This window comes from Rhipicephalus sanguineus, chromosome 5 (genome assembly GCF_013339695.2).
Source record: "Rhipicephalus sanguineus isolate Rsan-2018 chromosome 5, BIME_Rsan_1.4, whole genome shotgun sequence".
NCBI lineage: Eukaryota > Metazoa > Arthropoda > Arachnida > Ixodida > Ixodidae > Rhipicephalus > Rhipicephalus sanguineus.
In genome coordinates this window covers 13,442,078-13,462,628 of record NC_051180.1, presented here as the reverse complement: position 1 = coordinate 13,462,628, position 20,551 = coordinate 13,442,078, and the positions used below count along the sequence as shown (strand labels likewise).

Below are 20,551 nucleotides of genomic sequence, written 5' to 3'. Positions count from 1 at the left end.
AGGACGGTTATCAACGCTCGACGCTGTCCGCGAAGCAGTGTTCGAGAAGCTTCACGATTATAGTAGATCGTTTTGTTAAGATTGCGCGCCGCACGCGAATGTTCCAGCTTTGACGAGAGATAACGTCGCCACCAGCGATATTGCTGGAAAGTTCGGTAGCGCCTGTATAAAAGCCGACGCGCTTGACCGCTTGTCAGTTGATCGACGGTCGACGCTCTGTACGCCGCTATCAGTGCATACCGTGTGTATTGCTGTAAATTACCTTTCCGTTTCCCGGCCACAAGTTCGGCCAAATAAACAGTTTCATCTTGAAAACGCCGACTGCTGTCTTCGTCGACGTCACGACCACGTGACAATATTCACATTGTGCAAGTGAGGGTGTGTAGACCACTGGTCAAAACACTCGCCTTCGGAAAAAGAAGTCCTGGGTTCAAATCCAGCCCCGGCAGATTTTTTTTTATTCCGGGAGTATAGCGACGGTGGGCACGAAGAAATCCCACCCACGAGCCATTTACATCATCTCTGTAAAATTGTCATTAAAGAAAATTCGATCAGATAGGTTTCCTTAACCTGCCCAAAATCGAAGTACATGCGCATTTTTGTATTTCACCCCAATCGTGACGCAACCACTGCGAGTCTGGGAACTTCGCGTTGCAACGTCGCCTAGCAACAAGGATGACGCAGCGGCATCTGGACCTTTTCGGTGAGAAGGTCTTACCTTTTTGGACAGAAATGAACCCACAATCGAGTTGATCAAAAATCGACGAAACAAAAAAAGATCCACGCATCTCCACAAAGTGAATCATGACGAATGGGCGAAGCTCTGGGTATCGTATGGGGCAGGACTGAAAGTTGGGCTAGTTGGTGATACATAACGAGCAAAAAGCAGCGCGCAGACAGCACAGGGACGCAGCAATGCCTTGTGCACAAGGGGTAGTGTACAAAATACCCTTAACCTGTAAAAAAGTGTACATCGGGCAAACGGGGCGCTGCCTCTATGTACGGCTAAAAGAACATTCCGGAACCTTCAAGACAAGCACGTATGCCAACCTGCCTTCGCACTGCAACACGTGCGGGTGCAAGCCATTGTTCAGTGACACGACAGTGCTCTTTAGACACAGTGATCAAACGACAGGGGAACTTGTGGAAGCTTTCTACATTAAAAAAGAAGGAGAGTTCTGCGTCAGCCAAACATCAGTTTCTTTACACGAAAAAGAAGTAAACTTAATCAGTCGTATGTTTGTTTGATCTTTTGTCGCTCCTGCGCAGTCTCTTCACGGTATAAAAGCATTTTCTATTTTTTTTCCTTGTTATGGTACCATGCCAGCTCCTCTGCGCATGTTCTTGATGCTTATCATTTGTGTATAAATAATCTGCATATGCCTAATAAACCACAGTTGAGAGTCAGCGCTTGTTCTGTGTATCCCTTTCTTCGTCCCGTCCGTCTGCGCGCTGTTTTTTGCCCATTATCGTATGGGTGAGTAATCGTACGTTACCCGAGCGTTGCCCCATATAATGTAAAGTGAGTGACATAAGGTGACAAAAAGAGTCGACGAGAAAGCTAGGTCCTAAGAGGTCCATAATGTCTACGTTGAAGTCGCCGACTAGTATGAAGGGCTTGTGCTTGTAGGCGTTTTATATTGTTCTGTCACAGTTATGATTGATGATCGTGTATTGTAAACATTTTTTTATTCACATACAGACATATATGTTTCAACTATAGCAAAGGTTTTCTACATACAGTGACAGCCGACAGTGAGAGTCGACGACAAAGATATGTCCTAAGGTCCATAATATCTACGTTGATGTCGCCGACTAGTATAAAGGGTTTGTACTTGCAGGTGTTTTATAATGTTTTGTCACCATTATGACTGATATTAGCCTATTGTTAAATCTATTGATAAAACCACGCATTTCTATGAAGTGAATCATGACGAATGGGCGAGTAGGTGTGTAAGCACGGACACGGGCCACACAAGGGGGTGTTACTCCGTATACCTCCCATAGGATGCCTTAATTCATGACGTCAGCACTGGCAGCGCCAAACGTCCCTTCAGTGGCAATCCTGGAGGTTGGGATCAGATATTCAACCTGCATAAATGGCGGCGCACACGGTATGCGTCGTCAATTCGACGAAACTTTCCAAAATCGAAAAATACAACATTTGCAAAGGCTATAATGCCTTTTTGGTCAGAAATGGACCCACAATCGACTTAATCAAAATTGGACGAAACTTTCAAAAATTGAAAAATACAAGATTTGCTAAGGCTATAATACCTCTTTGGTCAGAAGTGGACCCACAATCGAGTTGAACAAACTTCGAAGAAACTTTCAAAAATCGAAAAATAGAATTTTCGCAAATATCCCGATTTGTTGTTTCCACTTCAATAGAGCTTGCCAGTGGTAGCATGCATAAACGTAAGTTTTGAAGCTGATAAATTTACATCGGAGCCGAGGAGCTCTTGTAAGAGCTGACGAAAAATGGGATGCTGAGTTTTATCAAGGAAGTGATCGCAAGAACGTGAAAATTTTGAATGAGTGTCCATGCTTATTTCAACCTATTTGCTTTGCTATTTACCTGCAGGGAGTTTTCATGTGGGTTCCTTATATTTGCCGCTCTTGTTGCGCCACCTACCGAGACCAATTTAAACGAGGGAAGCCTCCTCCAGCCTCCAAACCTTTAACGTGCCTTCAATCTCGGAGACCGTTATGTCGCGGCGGTAGCGCGGTTCCACTTTTTCAGACGCCCTCATTTAGTGAGGCCACGGCTTCTCAGATGGCGCAGCTAGCGTGGAGCCCCAGCAGCTGCGTTCAGTATGAATGCAGGTGCTATCACGATCAAATATGTATCCTGAAGTCTATGATGTGTCGACTGTTACGTTCACATGTGCGGATTCATACCCATAATCACGTTGACTGCTATTTTGTGCCGATTCGATCAATGATGGCCAGATACATTATCAGAGACATTATTAATTGCCTTTCGGATATTTTCTTTGATGTTGTGAAGGGTTGTTTAATATGCGTGTGTGTGTTTTTGCATATGTGTGCTCAGGTGTTTTATTTTCCAAGTACTGCTGTTTGTATGTTATTTCTTAATTTGTATGCTCGGTATCCACTTAAGGGCTAAGAGTAGCCGGCGCCTTATCTGTGCGCCAACATCTCGTTTTACACAATATCAATAGAAAAAAAAACGATTAAATGCCATCGGTAGACAAAGAATATATGTAATTTCTCGAAGGAAGTGAGAAACCAGAGTATACGCTCTACAACTCTTCAATGAATTCCCATTGTAATTGCCAGTAAATATTGGAAAGCGGACGAATTAGAAACCATAAGCAGAACTTGGATTTGCACTACGTACCGTGAATTGGAAGTTCTGCAACGAAGTGCCTAGCGTTAAAAAATAGATGTGCCTTCACCACAATTCTCGATTTTGTTATCTTTCAAATACTTTTGACGCTATACAGAAGGAAGATCTATTTTGCGTTACAGCTTTATGTAATTTTTGACATTACCAGTGTAGTATCATGAAGTCTTGCGGCCTCTTTTTCTTTTTTTCAATCAGCTGAACATCGATTTCGAAAACTCAATAACTTTTTTTTCGTAATAAGTCTGTCGAACTTATTTCGTTGTTACTTCAAATGAAATAAATATTTATTTATATAGGTTCCGTTTATAAGCATAACATCGCTAACCTTGGTACCCGACGCCATAACATCACGGAGAGAGGCCGAGACCACTTCTCATCCAGCGCAGTTGGAGGAGCCGGCCCCAGATTCGCCTTCGCGTGGGCACATGCAGAAACCTTCTCTGACGCTTGACACGTCTACAGCGAGGGCACCGGAATAGCTCAAGGCATCCATCGCTGTGTTCGCTGACGAAGATCATGGCGGGCACAACCTCGGCGCTGAAGATACCCACAGCGGGCCCGTTAACGAAAACTTCGCAGAATGTCTCGCGGCAGAACCAAGACAGTCTGCGAGCTGTGTTCTCCACCACAGATCACAGAAGCTGCGTGGCTGCCCTCCACACCAGACAACAAGACCACCCACAAAAGCCACAGCAGTCGGCGATGCCGCCTCCAAACTTGCCAGCGCGTGAGCACGAGCACGTTCCAGATCTTCTAGTGCCTGACACATTCCAAGTCGAGGAACCGGGCTAGCCCATGGCACTTATCAAAGGCCTCTCAGGCCCACCGGTACAGCTCCCGCAGCTTCGAGAGCAGTCGCTGCCCGAAGGCGCCGGCGCTAAGCGTGCACTGGTCGGGATCAAGGAATGTAATACGACCAACACTACTAAAAATGTCGAAGACTTGCCCATGAGTTTTACGCCCCTCTCTGGGGCAAGACAACCACGAGCACTGCGGCACATACAGTTGATATCACTGCGGAGCCCTGAAACAATGGGCGTCCCTGTTTCGGCAGCGCCGTACACTCCGCCTAGATCGCGCGATGGAAGTAGAGCACTGCACGGGCCCCGGCCGACCCGGGCCGTCCGAAGCGTTTTCCGGCGGGCCCGGGCTGGGCTCGGGCTTGAAAGTGCGGGCCTAGGTCGGGCCCGGGCTTGAAGCCGCGGGCCTGGGCCGGGCCCGGGCTTGAGGCTGCGGGCCGCGCCGGACTCGGGCCCGCTCATTAAAATTCTTAAGTCGGGGCTTCGAGCGCACGCGAACGTTATGTCTAAGGCATTCTGTGCCAAGCTGAAGTGACACGTGCAAAGAGCTGGCTCTTAGTAAAGCTTAGCAAAGAAAATAGAAAAACAGTTGAAGTACTATTTTTCTAAGTTGAAGTTGAAGTTCCATATATATATATATATATATATAACTTGCCGACGTAAAAGACGCGTACGAAAATATCTAACGCCTGACAAAAGTATCCATCACAATAACGTTAACTGTCCACATTAAAAACATTAACAATTTTGTAATGGAAATGACAGATCTGAATGATGTCCGATCTGTCTTTTTTACTGGTTTCCGATCCTATTCTCTGTGTAATTACCCTGTAAAACGACATATATGTGTCTGAATATCAACAGTGCAACAAAGAAGCGCCCTTCAATATTTACATATTTATGTTTCATGTGTAATTCTACTCGGAGTTAGTAGCACAACTTAAGCATGCCAAATGAAGGTGCTAGACCACTGCACAGACTCCAGATTCGATTGCGCAGTGCATGACGCAGTATTACGCCACCAACTGCTCCAGAAATCCCGCTATTTCGCCGTTTCAATGAGTTTGTGGGCAATTAAGTGTGCGCTGGTGTTACTTTAACAGTGTCGCTTCTTCGGTGGGTTGGAATGGTGTGCCAGTAGGATCGTGATGGCAGACAAGGATAAAGTGTGGCACAAATAAGAACAAAGAGATTGCTGTTCTGTGTCCTCCTCCTCTTCCAAGTTTATTGCCTGTCCCGTACATGACGCGAATGCGCCAGCCTGGCTACTCCCTATAGTCTGCTTCTGTATTCGAAAGCACAGTTATACCTGTAGTTGTTACGTCTGTGGAAAACTCACGGTGCTGATTAAGGAGGGTCTGAAAGAAAGCCTTTCGCAGGTCCTTGTCTTGCTGTCAGTTACAACGTAGACAAGTGAGGTACGTACGTAAGAAAGGAGTCAATAGTAACGGGCAGAGCTTTTCGTGGTAACATGTACTTTTATTCAGATCAGCAATAAATAAATAGGTGAAATGTAGAACATCTCATATATCATTTATTATATACAGATATCTCACACGGAGACTCACATTTAATTATCGCGAAGGGATGTAACAACAGGTTTCCATTAAATAGTGGAAAAATAAGACATACTAATAATAATGCGTCCTTATACAACACTCCATGCGGGCAACGATGGGAAAAGGGAATATTTAGACGCACATTTCCACAGTAGCGCTGCGAAAGTAGCCCTCGGTAAAGTAGTTGTAGGGAAGAGGTACAAACGTTACACTGACTACAGGTAGGCCTTTACAGATTCACCTGAACAGCGGCTATCGAAAAGAACAGTCTCGCTTCCACTCGACAGCAACGGTGCGCAAGCAGATACGTTGCATTTACGCAACCGTTGATCCTAATGCACATATCTGAGAAGTACACATACTAACAGCTTACATAGAGTCCACTAACTATTTAGGAAGGGAGAGGAGGGGGGGGGGGCTCTATAGGTTAGGCGATACGCGTAAATGCGGCATAAATTCCGCAACCTTCGCAACGCGACATGTATAGGAAGGAAAGCAGCCTCGCATGTATCAGGTAAAAGGCATAATGACATGGGAACGAGTTAGGCTGCAGTATATTATAGCTAAAAGATGTCTTGCCAGATCATTAATCTTCTTTGTTTGTCCGGAAAGTACGTCACTGGAAACAGGGCGTGGTCGGCTTTTCTTTAAATATTACATCCTGCTAAGCGAATGGCTTCCTTGGACGACTCGTCCTTTCCGAGATGTTACGAAATGAACAAAATATTTCAATAAGGAAGAGAAGAAGATGCCATGGACTCCGGTTTGGCACGTCCGGCATTTTTCGCTAAGTTGAAACGGCTAAAACTGGTATAACGTGCTATTCGAATTATTCGAGAACTGTTGCACGCCCTGAAGTGTAGTCCACTTGCTAAATTACGGAAAACGGCGCATTTCTTTCAGCACTAATGCGAAGTTAACTCGTGAGTCAAAATAAGATGAAAAACTTCTAGCGTCTGCCAACGTGCTGTGCAAGTGCTCATAATGAAAGTCTCGGCAAAAGAACACAATGTACATGGCATAGGTAACGTTTTCTGTAGGTTGAAATATTGAAAATAAAACTTGACATCCGCCCGTCTACGGCACAAAGCTATCACGAAATCCCTATAGATTTCTCAGAAAGAAAGCTGCTTAGTTGACGAAAAAGTCGTCCTGGTTTGGGGTTCCAGCCAGGGACCAAAGTCTTTCCGGGGCGGTCGCTTTTCAAACTAAGCTAACCAGTTTAGAAGCTTTCCCGAGAAATCCGTGTGGCTCTCTGATTACCTTTGTGCCACAAACGGATGGATGTCACATCTTGTGGCACTCCATGGAACTGATTTTCTGTATTCATGAAGAAATATAGCCGTTTAGGTTGGGACAAGGTTGGTATATAACAAGAGTGGCGTTATCGGGATGGTTCTCCTACAGGCGGATACGGAAAGAGACGTCAGGAAAAGCCGTTTGCCAGGAAGACAGCGCGTCGAAATACACTGACGGCCAACGGCTAGCTACGGGGTCTCATGCGCGGCATACGTATGCGGACAGACGACACACTCTCGCACGTGACAGGAAAGTTATACACAGTACTGTGTACAGAATACCACTACGGCAGGTATGATCAAAGTAGCGCAACTTGTTTTCTCATCGTCGATATATATTGTATCTGTATATATACCACTAACAATGGGAACCACAGAAATCAATATATGTGTATATATATATGCATGCATGAAGTCGTAAGAGCACGCACACTCTTGCACGCAACGTTCCAAGTACATTGCTTACCTATGTATACGTATGTACATGACATTACAGATGCACACAGAGCTATAGAAAAAAAAAAGCTAAAACGGTTGAGACAGCTGCGACTGTTTACAAAGTGTACCACAACGACAGGGATGAGCATTCGCATACCCGTTCAAATAATATCTGTGCCGTTTTTCACAAATTTGGTGTAATTCTTCGCACTTTAGACAAAAAGTGCTGTGCCTCCGCTCCAAGAAGGACATTTATTACTTGCTACTTTTTTTCGTGAGCCCTGACTTTCCAAACGCTTAACTGTCTTTAAAGATATGCGTTAACATTCTTTTGGAGAGTGGTAATTCTCTCCTTTTTTTAATTTTCTTTTTGAGGCACGACTCTCCAATAGATAATTAACGTACACGTATCTTTAGTGAGAGTTAAGGTGTGTGGGAAGCCAGGACTAGACAAAAAGAGTCACAGGTAATCTTTTTCTTAGAGTGTCTGAAAAGCCTGGATTTACCATTCTAAGTGAACCTTCGTATCTGATGAAGTGGTCGTCAATGCCTTCAGCATGCTGTCGCAGCGCGTTGAAGTTATCGCAGAGATGTGAAAACATAGCGGCCTTATACGACGAATTTCACCAGAAATGCCGCGCGCTTAAAACGCAGAACTGCTGGATTCATGTTATGTAAAGTGAAGCAGGAATTTGTCGTGTGCACAGAAAGATCGTTCTTAGTTGAGCACGGTTTGCCCATAACGTAGAAATGCGATCTCTGCACGAACAAAGAGAGAAAAAAAAAATGTCGCTGCAGCGTCAAGTATCTCAGCCTTCCCGCATCAGGGAGTGTTGTCTGCGAAGTTAGACGCAGTGAATCCTGCGCTGCACCGACAGCACGACATCATAAAACAGGGTCGTTAAATTAAAAAAAAAATGCTGCGAGAAGGGGAAACCACGTGAGCAGAGGGTATTTGTACCAACATATGCGGATGTCACGCGCGAATGAGATGCAGTGCGAGTGAAGTGCACGTCGCGTGAGTTAAATAGCTGTTACATTTTCTTATATCTACTTCATAATACAAACAGTTAACAACTTTCTGTACTTGCAGTTACATAAAATCTTAGAGGGCACCTCTGTACTAGAGATACGGGCTTTTTTTCGATAGCCGTTGAAAGAGGTCCCTGGTAGTACATCCGTCTGGCCCTCTATGGACATTAAGGTTAGCCCTACACATTTGCAGCAATCGCGGTTGGCTACATAATGAGTTATGTTAGTGCACGATCCTGTTTATCTTACTCTAGACAATATTGAAGCATGGAGTTCATTGTATTAACATAAAAGAAATCATTGCATTAAGAACAACAATACAAAAGAGCTGCGCATTGTTGCAGCTGGAGGAGTAAATACCGTGCTCCTCCACTCAACATGAAAGTGACGGGCTTATGCGAAACTATATATATTTATATTCTTCTACGTACATGATATGATCTGTTATGAATCATCGCTGCTTTATGTTTCATCGTGCGATCTGCTCTCACTACCGCTTTAAGCAAGATAAATATATATAGATATATTACATGATAGAAATGCTATATATATATATAAACACCTTTTTTCTTTCTTTTTAACATGCACATGAACAACACTTCGTATGTAAATAAGTTAGCAACGCCTTCATTAAAAACGCGCTGTGCCCTCCTTCAACGGCAACTGCGCACCTCAGCTGGATTCCTTGTGGAGCAGCAAGTATTAAAGTGCGACAGACTTCACAAAACTAGAGGACTAGGTTGCTGCGGCAGGGCGCGGGACATCGCATAGAACAGGCTAGAAACAACCCAAAAATAAAGAAAGGGAGTAAAAGAGAACTGTCTTGGTGTTTCATCATTCAGAGAATTGATCGACACCGACTCCCCCGACTATCAACACTATGACCTAGTAGGTGGCTTGCGGTGCACTGCAGAACCAGCGTTCATGTTTGTGGCTGCCATTCTACATTTCTGTTCGTGCAGGACTACAGCATGAACCAATGTTAAGGCTTCGGTTGGTTCTTATGTTTGTAACGTGCAACCTGTTAAGGAAAACTTATTGTGTCGCTGTAATCAAAACAAGACCGCCCGAACCACGGGTTGACAGTAGATATCCACAAAACTGCTAGCACAACTCCCATCACGTTGTCCTGGTCCGTAAGATGCACACAAGTGTCGCGTCGGCCTTTAATATGCACAATTTTAAAGCATAAAGAATACCACATGATCCTCATCTGCGCGACAGCACATAACCTGTACCATGACCTGTCTGCTGCCTAGGAAAGTGAAATGCAGATCCTATGCGATGTAATTACCGAAACCAGCAGTTACCAAAGTAAAACAGGTGGTACGTAAGCATGTGCGGCATAAACATTGATGTGAGCTCACACAAAGTTAGGGTGCCTGGCCTTCATCAGGCTCTGCCTTTTCTGCAGTTTATGGTTCTCAGCTCAGCTTTTTATCTGACCATTGCGCTTCATTTAAATATGTCAGCATGCTGAGGTATGGATAAGCGGTTAACTGCGATGTCCCGTGTTCCTGGGCGCAACAAGTTTTGATTTACAAGTGTATAGTGCGAAGCAGGCGTAACAAAAGAATGCGGCGAAGCGCGGCGGCGCCGCAAGTAAGGAAGCGATCAGGCTGGTCGTTGGAGACCACGGTGAAGTTTTCGAGGCTGGCTGACCTATAACCTTCGCTCCCGAGCAAAATGTGGTCAATACATTATGCACTTAGTGTAGCTAGGAGTGCTTATATAGAATATACAGCTCTCACGCGAGAAATGCTCCTTGGTGTATGTACAGTGACGGGTGCAAACCACGTGGACGTGCGAAGCTGCAGCAAAAGAGAACGTCGCGCAAGATGACGGCTTTTTATATTGCGAACTTCACTCACACCTACAATGCCTCCCTGCAGCGCAGTTCTTTGTGAATGTCAGCTTTATTTTCTGTTTCCCTCTCTCTTCAACAGTGACACCGCTAATGGAATCGTCCGCTAGATTAAGAGCTGCTCTCTCTGCTCTGAAATTAAGTCCACCGATAGCATGCTACTCCTGTGTAAGGCAAAATAAAGGCCATTTAGAAGAAATGAGTATCTCGTGAATGTCAACAGCTTGCCTCCCGCAATCTGTACCTCGATCCTTAGATACCTAGGACGGCTTCTTGTGTCAGCAGCAGACTAGAACTCAGCACCAACGATATTGTACTTGCCCCTTAAGTTACAGAGAATGCTTAGCTAGTAAATATGTTTTGTTGGCGCTTACAAATAAAAAGAAAATAAAAAAAACAGGAAAAAGCTAAGGACGCTGCAAACGCTTCTAAAAGCCGATCGGCTTATGAGCAAACAGGTAAGCAATGGTGTCTGAATTATGAACGCTCACATGAACACTTAGAGCTTAGCAACACAAAGAAAAGGTTGTTTAAAAAGTTTTGTACGCACTTTCACTAAGGCACGATTTATAAAGAAGCCAGCTTTTGAAAGCTTCGCGTTTCAGACATCAAAGGTAGCGTGTACATCAAGGTGGACATAATATTCGAATTGACGCTTTATATCGAATATAATCACCAAAGTAGAGGAAAAAAAGACATTTTTTCTTACCAAGGGGCTCATGAGAGCGACTGCACATTCATGATAATTCGCCACGCTAATTTCGTTTTAATTACCCGGAGTCACCATTTTCAGTGCTCTTAAATGTGCCTAAACTTTCTCCCTCTTTTGCATGATATAAACAAATTTTAAGAATGAGAAACGGGTCGGGTTACGGGGGGTCGGCCGGTGGCACCCGGATGCTGACCATATACAGCGGATCATACAAAAGCTGAGATTCACAAACTGGTCCACTAAGGACACGTGCATGGCACACTGACGCAGGCACAATCCTTCGTCAGTACACTCGGATATGTTATGCCGTAGACAGAAATACTCTTTCAAGTGATGGAATCCAAAGCGCACCGAAGTTGACGTCGCGGCAGGTTTAACGGAAGCTTCCGGTGCCGAATTGGCCTCCTCGAACTGCCGCTAGAGGGCGCTTCGGAAACACGCTTATGACTATTCACGAAATGGACAACTGGAAGCTTTACGCACACGAAGAAAATGGGCTTTGCGAGGCGCTTTAGCTGCGCGGGGAAAATATGTTACACTCGCCTGATCAGAAGCGACGGCAATCTCTCGTATGCCGAAACAAGTGCGCCAAACAAGGCGCTGCGCACCGCATAGAAACAATAACGGGTATGGTGCCATTTAAGGAAAACCAAACGCCGCGTCTGCGGAGTCGCAATACTATTATGAAGTTGCAGATAGTTTAATTAAAGCGGGACATATGTAAACGCCTCCTGATTTGCCTTATTGACAGATACGACACGACATATGCTCACATATACAATAACGTTTGTTGCCTTTAGCTTCTCGTAAAAATTCGAACGCCACATAAAACTGGGAAATAATTTCAGCCTGTAACCTTTCGCACTCTGTACACAACTGGTCTTCCGTCCAACACAACTCGAGAAGCATTCTGTCACTGGAACAGCACTCGACAAAAGCGCCAGCAAAATTAACAAATATATCTCAGCATATCATTTCAGCAGGCGTTAAAACACATTTTCACACGTTGACAGGCAAAAAATGAAGCAGCATACAGCGAGTGCACTTGCAAAGTCACTAGGACCCTGGTCAATAAGATTAAACAGCAGTGAATGGGCGAATGTCTATACAGATGTATGTACATAATATAAGTTAACAAGATACACGTAAACTAAATGCAGTCTCTGTAACGGACAGCGGTACGACACGCAGCGTGCAGGGCTCGGCACAGTCAGGAGCAACAACGACGAACAAGTGCCGAAGGCGAAAGCAGTGGAGAACGTTGTGGGTGAAGCGGAAGAAGGCGAGAATCACGACTTCCGGAAGGAGAAGAAAGGAAACCTGGACTTGTTCGTCGGAGCTGGCGCCATAAGCATCGGCATCTGGTTCTTGTGGGTTATTTGTATCTGAGAAAAGGGAAAGAGGAGGTCGCATAGTTTAGCGAACTGTCCATTGTCACGTTATTTGTTTTATTTGTTTCAGTGTGCTAACGTTTTCCTTATTTACCTGCTCATTTTTGTTTTTGGGTAACAGTTTTCTTTTTTTTTTTTGCGCAGTAGAACTTATACAAATGCCGCAGGGACATACCCCGACCTCTCCAAAGCGAGTCAGCTAGAACAGAACAGAGGCTCTAGCGCACCAATGCTGATGTACGGCCTTTTTTTTTTTTTGGTGCGACATAGTAGAAGTAAAGAGCTTGAAGGACAGGTACACGTCAGGACGAACGCAACACGAGCGCTATTTTTAACAAGTGTGTTAATTTGACAGCGCTCGTATTTGATAGCGCTCGTGTTGCGTTCTTCCTATGTCCCTGTCATTCAAGAGCTTTACTATTACTGTCTCTACCACGTGCTTCTCTCACGCCAAATAATGATGCTTGGCAAGTACAAAGGTTGAGAAACGCCTGTGACATAATTCAATTTGATGCGAAAGATGGTCTTCAAATATCGGATTGCTGACACTATCATTAAGTCATGGAAGAGAGCGAAATTTACCGATTTCGTGTAGGAAAAGCGGCAGGTATGATCATGTTGCTGATAACACCGTATAAAAGAGTGCCGAGTTCGTCGTCGTGGCTAAGGTCGCGTGTGGCCGCCGTAGAGATAGCAGCGAACCAATGTACGAGAATGTGATAACACCGGACGTTTTACATTCCGAAGCAACTAAGTAACCGATTATGAGGCATATCGTAGCGGGGAACTCAGACGTAGCTTGAACATCTGGACTTTCTTAACGCGTACCTATAGAGGAGTACACGGGTATTTTTAAACTTCGTCCCTGATGTAAACACCTTTTTCTAGTTAAGCAACCAAACACCATGGATGCTGTGTTATTGCGTTGTTAACATGATGATGACATATAACGCAATCACATCCCGTACGTTCGTCGAAGCAAATATGTTAGCATAACATATTGCTGGTGGCCTGACACTTCTCCGGACGGACGGACGGACTGGCGGACGCGCGCGCAACCGCGCAACCACACACACACACACACACACACACACACACACACACACACACACACACACACACACACACACACACACACACACACACACACACACTCTCTCTCTCTCTCTCTCGAGGTATGGTAAAGCAAAAATTACGTCATGTCAATCAATATAAATTGGTACATCAGTTACGCGCATTTGTTATATCTATGCTTACCGTGCAAGGTGGCTGTACCCAAGGTTCGCCGTCAATTTGCATTGGGAACCGTTTCCTTGTCCTGAAAGTGTTTAAACGAAAGTCATTAGCCGCAGTAATCGTTAAATAGTCGACAAACGAAATCCATTCATCAATAATAAATCAAACTACGAAAAAAAGCCTCCCGAAATAGCACTTATGTTTCGTGGATAAAACACGAGGCTTAGAAAAATCGAGCCAGCCATTTTTCTTTTACGGGACTGCTGGCAGCAGCAAAACATGCTCTTGTTGAAAAAAAGAAAAAGCGTGTACGTCACGCAAGTTAGCTATTTGGAAATCTGCAAGGTGAATTGAGAGCACTTCAGAGAGAAGCAAAGATGAGCTGACTCTACCTGACACTGGGCGGAGCAACCACACAGAAAAAAAAGGACAAACAAAAGCGAATTATATGGCTGCATGATAAGAGCATGCCTTGACATATGGCAACACACATAAGACGTACATCCACGTGTCATGACAACTATATTGGCGGGTTGGTCCGAGACTGTGCAAGCTTAAACAGTGCAAAAAGACGACGGCAAAGATAGACTTGCGCACAAGGCCACGCGCTGTTAAGGCTGATATTAATTGTCATGGCTTGTTTTACAAGTATGAACAAGGAGACGTGACACAGTTCAATAGAGGTGCACTAATGTAAATGTACTAATGAGTTCTGCTTATTCTTACGAACACTGGCTACATCTTCGCGATGTAGCATGGCCTGCTTAGCAACTATAGTTAAAAGTTTCATGTAATATCATCTATGTGTGTCAAGAACAAACGTAGCGAGTACCTAAGGCAAAGTGCTGACGATGAGATAATTTTGTCTCATTGTATCTGCGACATATAATTAATCAGAGCATAAAGCAAAACAAGTTTGAACGGACACTAATGGGGAAAACAATTTTTCTCGTATTAGTAAATTACCCTGTCGCAATACCGAAAGCCCAACTCTTGCCACGAGAAAGCGCCTGGTATGCGAGAAAGCGTGCAAAGAGAAAATGCAAGTGGCGACGCCACCTCAAAGTTTTTTTTTTTTTTTTTTGAAATGAATTTTCCCCCTCTTCAACATACATAAGGAGAGATCGGACGTACGTTCCCGCACCGACTCGCTGTGGCGTCATAGATTTTGACGGCGTCTACTAAGGCCTACTAGTTCTTAGTCGGTAAAAATTAAGTACACCCTTGCAATTTTTTTTTAATAATGTCGGGCGAGAGTTGCCTATAGGACATGGTAGCACCTAATATAGACGAGAGGTAACGAGATCTGACCACGCGGAAACACCACATCATTCACGCTGTCCTGTGGCGAGCCTAAACGTTGGAGTGCTTCAAAGAAACATTATCGAGTTTTATCAAGTTCCCTGCACTTAAGCAAATAATGTTCAATATCACCATGTATGTCTGACAGGTAGGACACAATGGCGTCGCGGCAAGTCTGACTTTGTGGAGCCATGCTGGTGTACGCGCTGACCACGTGCGGATGCGACGTAACAGATAGGCCTCTGCCCTAGTTAGCCCTTTTGTCACACATAGCTGGTGAGATGTCAAACATAAAGAATGGAAATGCCTGGTGACAGCTTCTCTTAAACGACTAAGGTTCTCTAGGAACCTACTCCCTTGGCCTAAGTTGCAAAGCATTCCCAGCAAGTCTTACAGCCACCTCATTCACCCGCTATACCCGCAAGGGATGGCATCCATTGAAACTTTATATTAAGTCCCACGCTGCGCTGGTCTTTGAGACCGGCGCACTGGACTGGGTCCCTTCAGGAGGGAGGTGTCGCGACTACTTTTGAAGTTTCTAAACGTTACAGACCTCGCATGTGACTGGTGATGAGTGACACTTATGTTGGGGTGTGGTGCGGCGATATGGGGTCCCGGCACAACACCGTATACATGCGGGACAGCTCATAGGACCGGCATGTGCATTGTTGCGTCGCGCATTGCGCGCCTTCTTGGTAGCCTGCCCGCGGTTTGTTTTATGAGGAGACCGGACGGGACACTTGCCTGCATACCTCGCAAGGCTAGATCCGCCGGCAACCTACATCCTCCTCCTAACTGCTATGCGATACGCAGCAAGAACAATCAAGTGCGAACGCCGTCGGCTACGCTGTTTTCTTATAGATGCATACACGCTGTCAGCGTTATCTGTGCGATCGTGTTTTCAGGAAACTGGTGTAAAGCTCATCGTCGTGTCGCTGATCTCGTTGCTTCTCGCCGATATTAGAAACTAGCGTAACCTACGGTTGACGCTTGCGCTATATTATTAAAAAAATTGCAAGGTTGTCCTCAGAGGAGGCCAGAGGCTTAATGTACCAAGTTTCAGGAAATTTCATTGACTCAATGTGGCCAAATTAGAAAAAAAAAAGAAGAAAAGCACAGTTTGAAACCTCTGACGTCCCGCGGACGTCCACGTGTAGAGATTTCGGCGCGAAATTCAAGAAGTGAAGCTTTAATTTTAATCTTTTGTTCTATTAAGAACCTACGATTGTGAATTTAAAGACCGTATAGTTTTCGAAGAATAGGTTATCACTTTAAATTGATTCATTTTTTAACGTTAGTGTCCCTGTAAGCTGCCTGACTGATTTATGTTGAACATGGAGAACAGCGCAAACGATGAGAAAAAGTGACGGGTCTGAGTTCTTCTGTCCTCTTTGCTCAATAGTCTCGTCGCTTAACCATGTCTAAGCTCAAGTTGCAGTGGAGAGAATACGAGACGCTCACCGTATGACCACCGAGGAGCACTGCGCCAGTCTGCGGCCGGAAGCCCGGAGTCCAGCCTTGACTTGACCCATGTGCATGCTGCTCTCCAGGCCGATCACTTCGATAAGCCGGTCGCCGATGTCTGCGCAGCAAAAATGTCTCCACTCGCAAGGATGGAACACGCAGAGAATCACATCATTATGATATGAAACTTTGAGCGCAAATAAACGACGCAGGACAAAGAATGGAAGAAGGCGCCCTTCGTCCTGCGTCGTTTATTTGCGCTCAAAGTTTCATATCGTAACACCCACCAACTAGCCCACCTAGCTATCTTATCACAATATGCCTCAACGCTGGTACAATCGACATTGCGCGTAGTTCCTCAGGTTTCTTGCAAAATTTAGGAGAGTTGATTAACATGTTACAGAGGGCAATTTGCAGACGACTACTCGTGGCTGTACATGTGTTTCTTCTATTTATTTTGAAACAACACTGCGCGGAGCACGTGAAGCGAACAGCCTAGACCATGACGCTTACATGAGCGTTCTCGTATTTGTCCGGCCTTTATGCGCATGCGTGAGGAGATTTTTCAGGGACCGAATCTAGCAAATTCTTGCGAGAATTGGTCCCTGAAAATTTTATTTTGCTTAGGTGCAGCAAAGGAGAACACCCTTGGCTCTGTTCATGCATGGTCAATCTTGCTGTAGTACGGAGCAGCAGCATGCCAACCAAGCACGAGATCCCTGGTGGAGAGGATGATGAAATCAGCTCGTAAGTGATTGGCCAGTGTCACTGAGGCGCAGGTATCATAAAGCGTGCAGCTTCGCGGTGCGCCCATTGGTGCGCCTTCTCTACGCAGTACCTGACGAGCTTCGCAACCACCTGCGCGAGCGCCGTTGCCTTAGCACTGGCAGGCTACCACCTTCGAGGACGCGTTGACACGCGTGACAGCGCGTCACTCGACGGTACTTACCTACACGAAAAAAAAAAAATTACGGTGCCTTACGACCTAAAGGAGCATGGAGAGCAAAATTTGAAAAATCTGACAAGCCGTTTGGCTCGTCCTGCCTCATTTCGTGCTCACCGAGGCTCTTCTGGCGTTGCATACTCCTTCAGCCTACCAAGAAATCCACTATAATTATAGGCCATGGCTCAGCGTCTTCCGTAGCATGCCCTTTCCGCGCCACTCCATAGCCGCTAGCGGGACGAGTCACGCGAATGGCGCTAAAATGAAGTGACCGCGCAACTCGCGCTCATAGAGGCACGCTTCAGACGAACGCCCCTTTTTACTCTTTAGTAACGCGAACGCCGCCAAGACGAAGTGACCGCGCAGCTCGCACGCCTCGAGCCACGCTTGAGGCGAACGCCATTTTTATTTAGTCACGCGAAAGCCGCAAAGACGAAGTGAGAGCGCAGCTTAGGCGGTCAAATGATATTTTTTGCTTCATTTCTCTCAAGCCGGTTTTCGTTCAGGTCACGTTAGCAAGAAACGTACAAAAAAGAAAGTATATCGTACACGAGAACCGTGCCGCCAGGAGCGCGACGCTCATGCCCGGTGCCATGAGACACGAACAGAGAACATGCGAATTGGAGAGCATTTGTCCGCCGTCGGCATGCTCGGTTGTACGGACGAACGGAGCACGGAGCCGAGGAAGGCAAGAACTTCAAGGAATGAAACACCCGCGATTTTTACTCTCGCGATTGCGTTCCATCGCGCATGCGCACAGAGATCGGACAAATACAAGCGTCACCGTCCATAAGGTGAAGGAAACCAGAGGGATGCACACATACACATTTCACTTCAACTATTTATACGAGAAAGAAGCTTAGAGTGAAGTGCGCACATATTGCGTGAATGCGCGCGCTGGCGTTCCTACCGTCAGGCTGAATAGAGCGACAACGCCTTCACGGTGCGAACAAGGAATATGCGCGATGAAATATAACGTTCGAGGTGTTCTTTATCAAAATCTTCAACAGTCCCATTAGCCAGCTAAAGCAACATTTCCAGAGTGATCGACCCAGAATAAGGCTTTTGTTTGCAAGTGACCTCGTAAATACGAATAAGTGTGGCTCATAATGCCGATATGTACACTTTAATGTGCCACATACTTTTTTGAAGCTGATCAGTTGTACCAGTAAGAAATGTTGTACTCGAAGAAATACCTTGTACGGCACTGCTCAGGTCAATCGAGTTGAAGCTGTTGGTGGAGATGTCCCGTTCGTGCTTCTTGCGTCGCTTAGACCGCGAGCGGCGCCGTGACGAGGCATTGTCTCCCCACAAGTTCGAGCCACCGTAGATGCTGGGGATGTTGAGCACCGCGATGCCCTGCAGAGATGGCCCGTTGGACAGTTCCAGCGAGACACCGTCGCACTGCGTGTTTAAAAAGAAGGGGCCACCGATAAGCGCACCCGCAATGCGTCCGTATACGCAGAGCGCCATTCAGTAAATAAGTTAGAACTGCGTCAGAGAAACGTAGCTGTTGTCCTCGATTCATACCATTTGCGGCACATGCGCCTCGGAGCGATCGCCGAAAGATCAGTAAAGGCCGAGACAGACGGTACGATTTTCCTTCCGATGCGACGGCCGACGCGCAGGTGGGGCAGCCGGAGTGGTGACCTTTCATAGCATCGGACAGCCACCATTCTGGCTGCCGCACCGCCGCGTCGGACGTCGCATCGGAAGGAAAATCGTACCGCCTGTCTCGGCCTTAATACTACGTGGGACTGCGAAAATTACGCCACTGTTGCAATGCGGCCGCAGTGGCTTATTACGGACACCATACCAGGCTGCTCTATTTCGCTTGTCATGCACGTGATAACTGCACGGATCACTGCCCCCTGGATGCCTTTAGACTCTAAGAATAAAATCATACGAAGTACTATTGAAAAAGCTGTGAAATACTACGGGACAATAGGAAGCCAATACGAAGCAAGGCGTAATCAATTTTATTTATTTATTTATTTTTTTGCTCGCTGCATGGAGAGGCCCGATTGGTTAGTAATATTGGCATGTCGCGGCACGGCAGACGTGGTAGCAGTGAATGGAACTGCTTCGTAACGACGCCTTGAATCGCGTGTGACAACGCCTGCAACGACACGAGGTAGCGAAGTGGTTAATTTTTTCAAAAGCGCCGATTTCAATGAAGAGTTGTTCGGCTGCACGTGTCAAGTCGAGCAAGCCTGTGCAATGGCATGTACGCCTAGAAAGCCCACAACAGCACGTGGCCGCAGTTCGATTGTTCGGTTGACGAGCGAGAGGATGCGACGCGACCGCATACGACAGCTGCCGCACAGATGAATGAACAGGCGTCAAGGACGGTCACGCACGAGTAGGGGGAACCGGGGAGCACCGCACTTGCTGCACTCGCCTCCCGCCACAGCTCGGCATGCCGCGTACGGGTCCCGCGCCTGCACCTCATTGACAGGCTATTTGAAGGAAGCTGACGCATCAACGCTCACTGCCTCTTCCTGAAGCGCGCCGCTGAATGAGTAGCGGATTCTCCGTAATTACCACGAGCCATAGAGACGGCGTGTGAGCTGTGTACTAAGTAATTCAATCTGGGCAGGCTACGCACATTATTACGCACATGAGGAAACAAGTTTCGAACAGAACAAGCGCGCACGGGAGAAACGATGCGCTGATTGCGGCGAAAAAACTGGCGCATTGTCGGTCCCTGTCATTGAACTGTTTAGTCATGTGAGATGCAGCTAAAGAGAAATTAATAACGCATTGTGATGTTAAGAGAATCATCTAGGAACCGCGACAGTCAATAATAATTGTTGGGGTTTAACGTCCCAAAACCACGATACGATTACGAGAGACGCCGTATTGGAGGACTCCGGAAATTTCGACCACCTGGGGTCCTTTAACGTGCAACTAAATCTAAGTATACGGGACTCAAGCATTTTCGCCTCCATTGAAAATTCGGCCGCCGCGGCCGGAATTCGATCTCGCGACCTGCCGGCCAGCGGTCGGGCGCCATGACCACTAGACCACCGTGGCGGGTGAATCGCGACAGTCAGTGGCGCAGACCGGAGATGCATCATTGCTATAAAGACGGGAGGTTTCTTTAGTCACTTGGTACGTTTACCGGAAGAACGTCGTA

The 20,551-nt window shown here is 46.1% G+C and overlaps 1 protein-coding gene across 2 annotated transcripts in view; it reads right to left on the bottom strand.

Moving 5' to 3' along the window:
- Positions 1 to 5,631: 5,631 nt before the first annotated feature.
- The window catches only part of LOC119393244 (diacylglycerol kinase beta), a 405,235-nt gene continuing 390,315 nt past the window's right edge, over positions 5,632 to 20,551 (bottom strand). For both annotated transcript variants that reach the window (XM_037660161.2, XM_037660163.2), the window contains 4 exons: positions 18,609 to 18,816; positions 16,467 to 16,587; positions 13,725 to 13,785; positions 5,632 to 12,461 (listed from right to left, as the gene is read on the bottom strand). In XM_037660161.2, the coding sequence (XP_037516089.1) occupies positions 12,366 to 12,461; positions 13,725 to 13,785; positions 16,467 to 16,587; positions 18,609 to 18,816 (486 nt within the window). In that variant the 3' untranslated portion in view covers positions 5,632 to 12,365. The remainder of the gene's footprint in view (positions 12,462 to 13,724; positions 13,786 to 16,466; positions 16,588 to 18,608; positions 18,817 to 20,551) is intronic.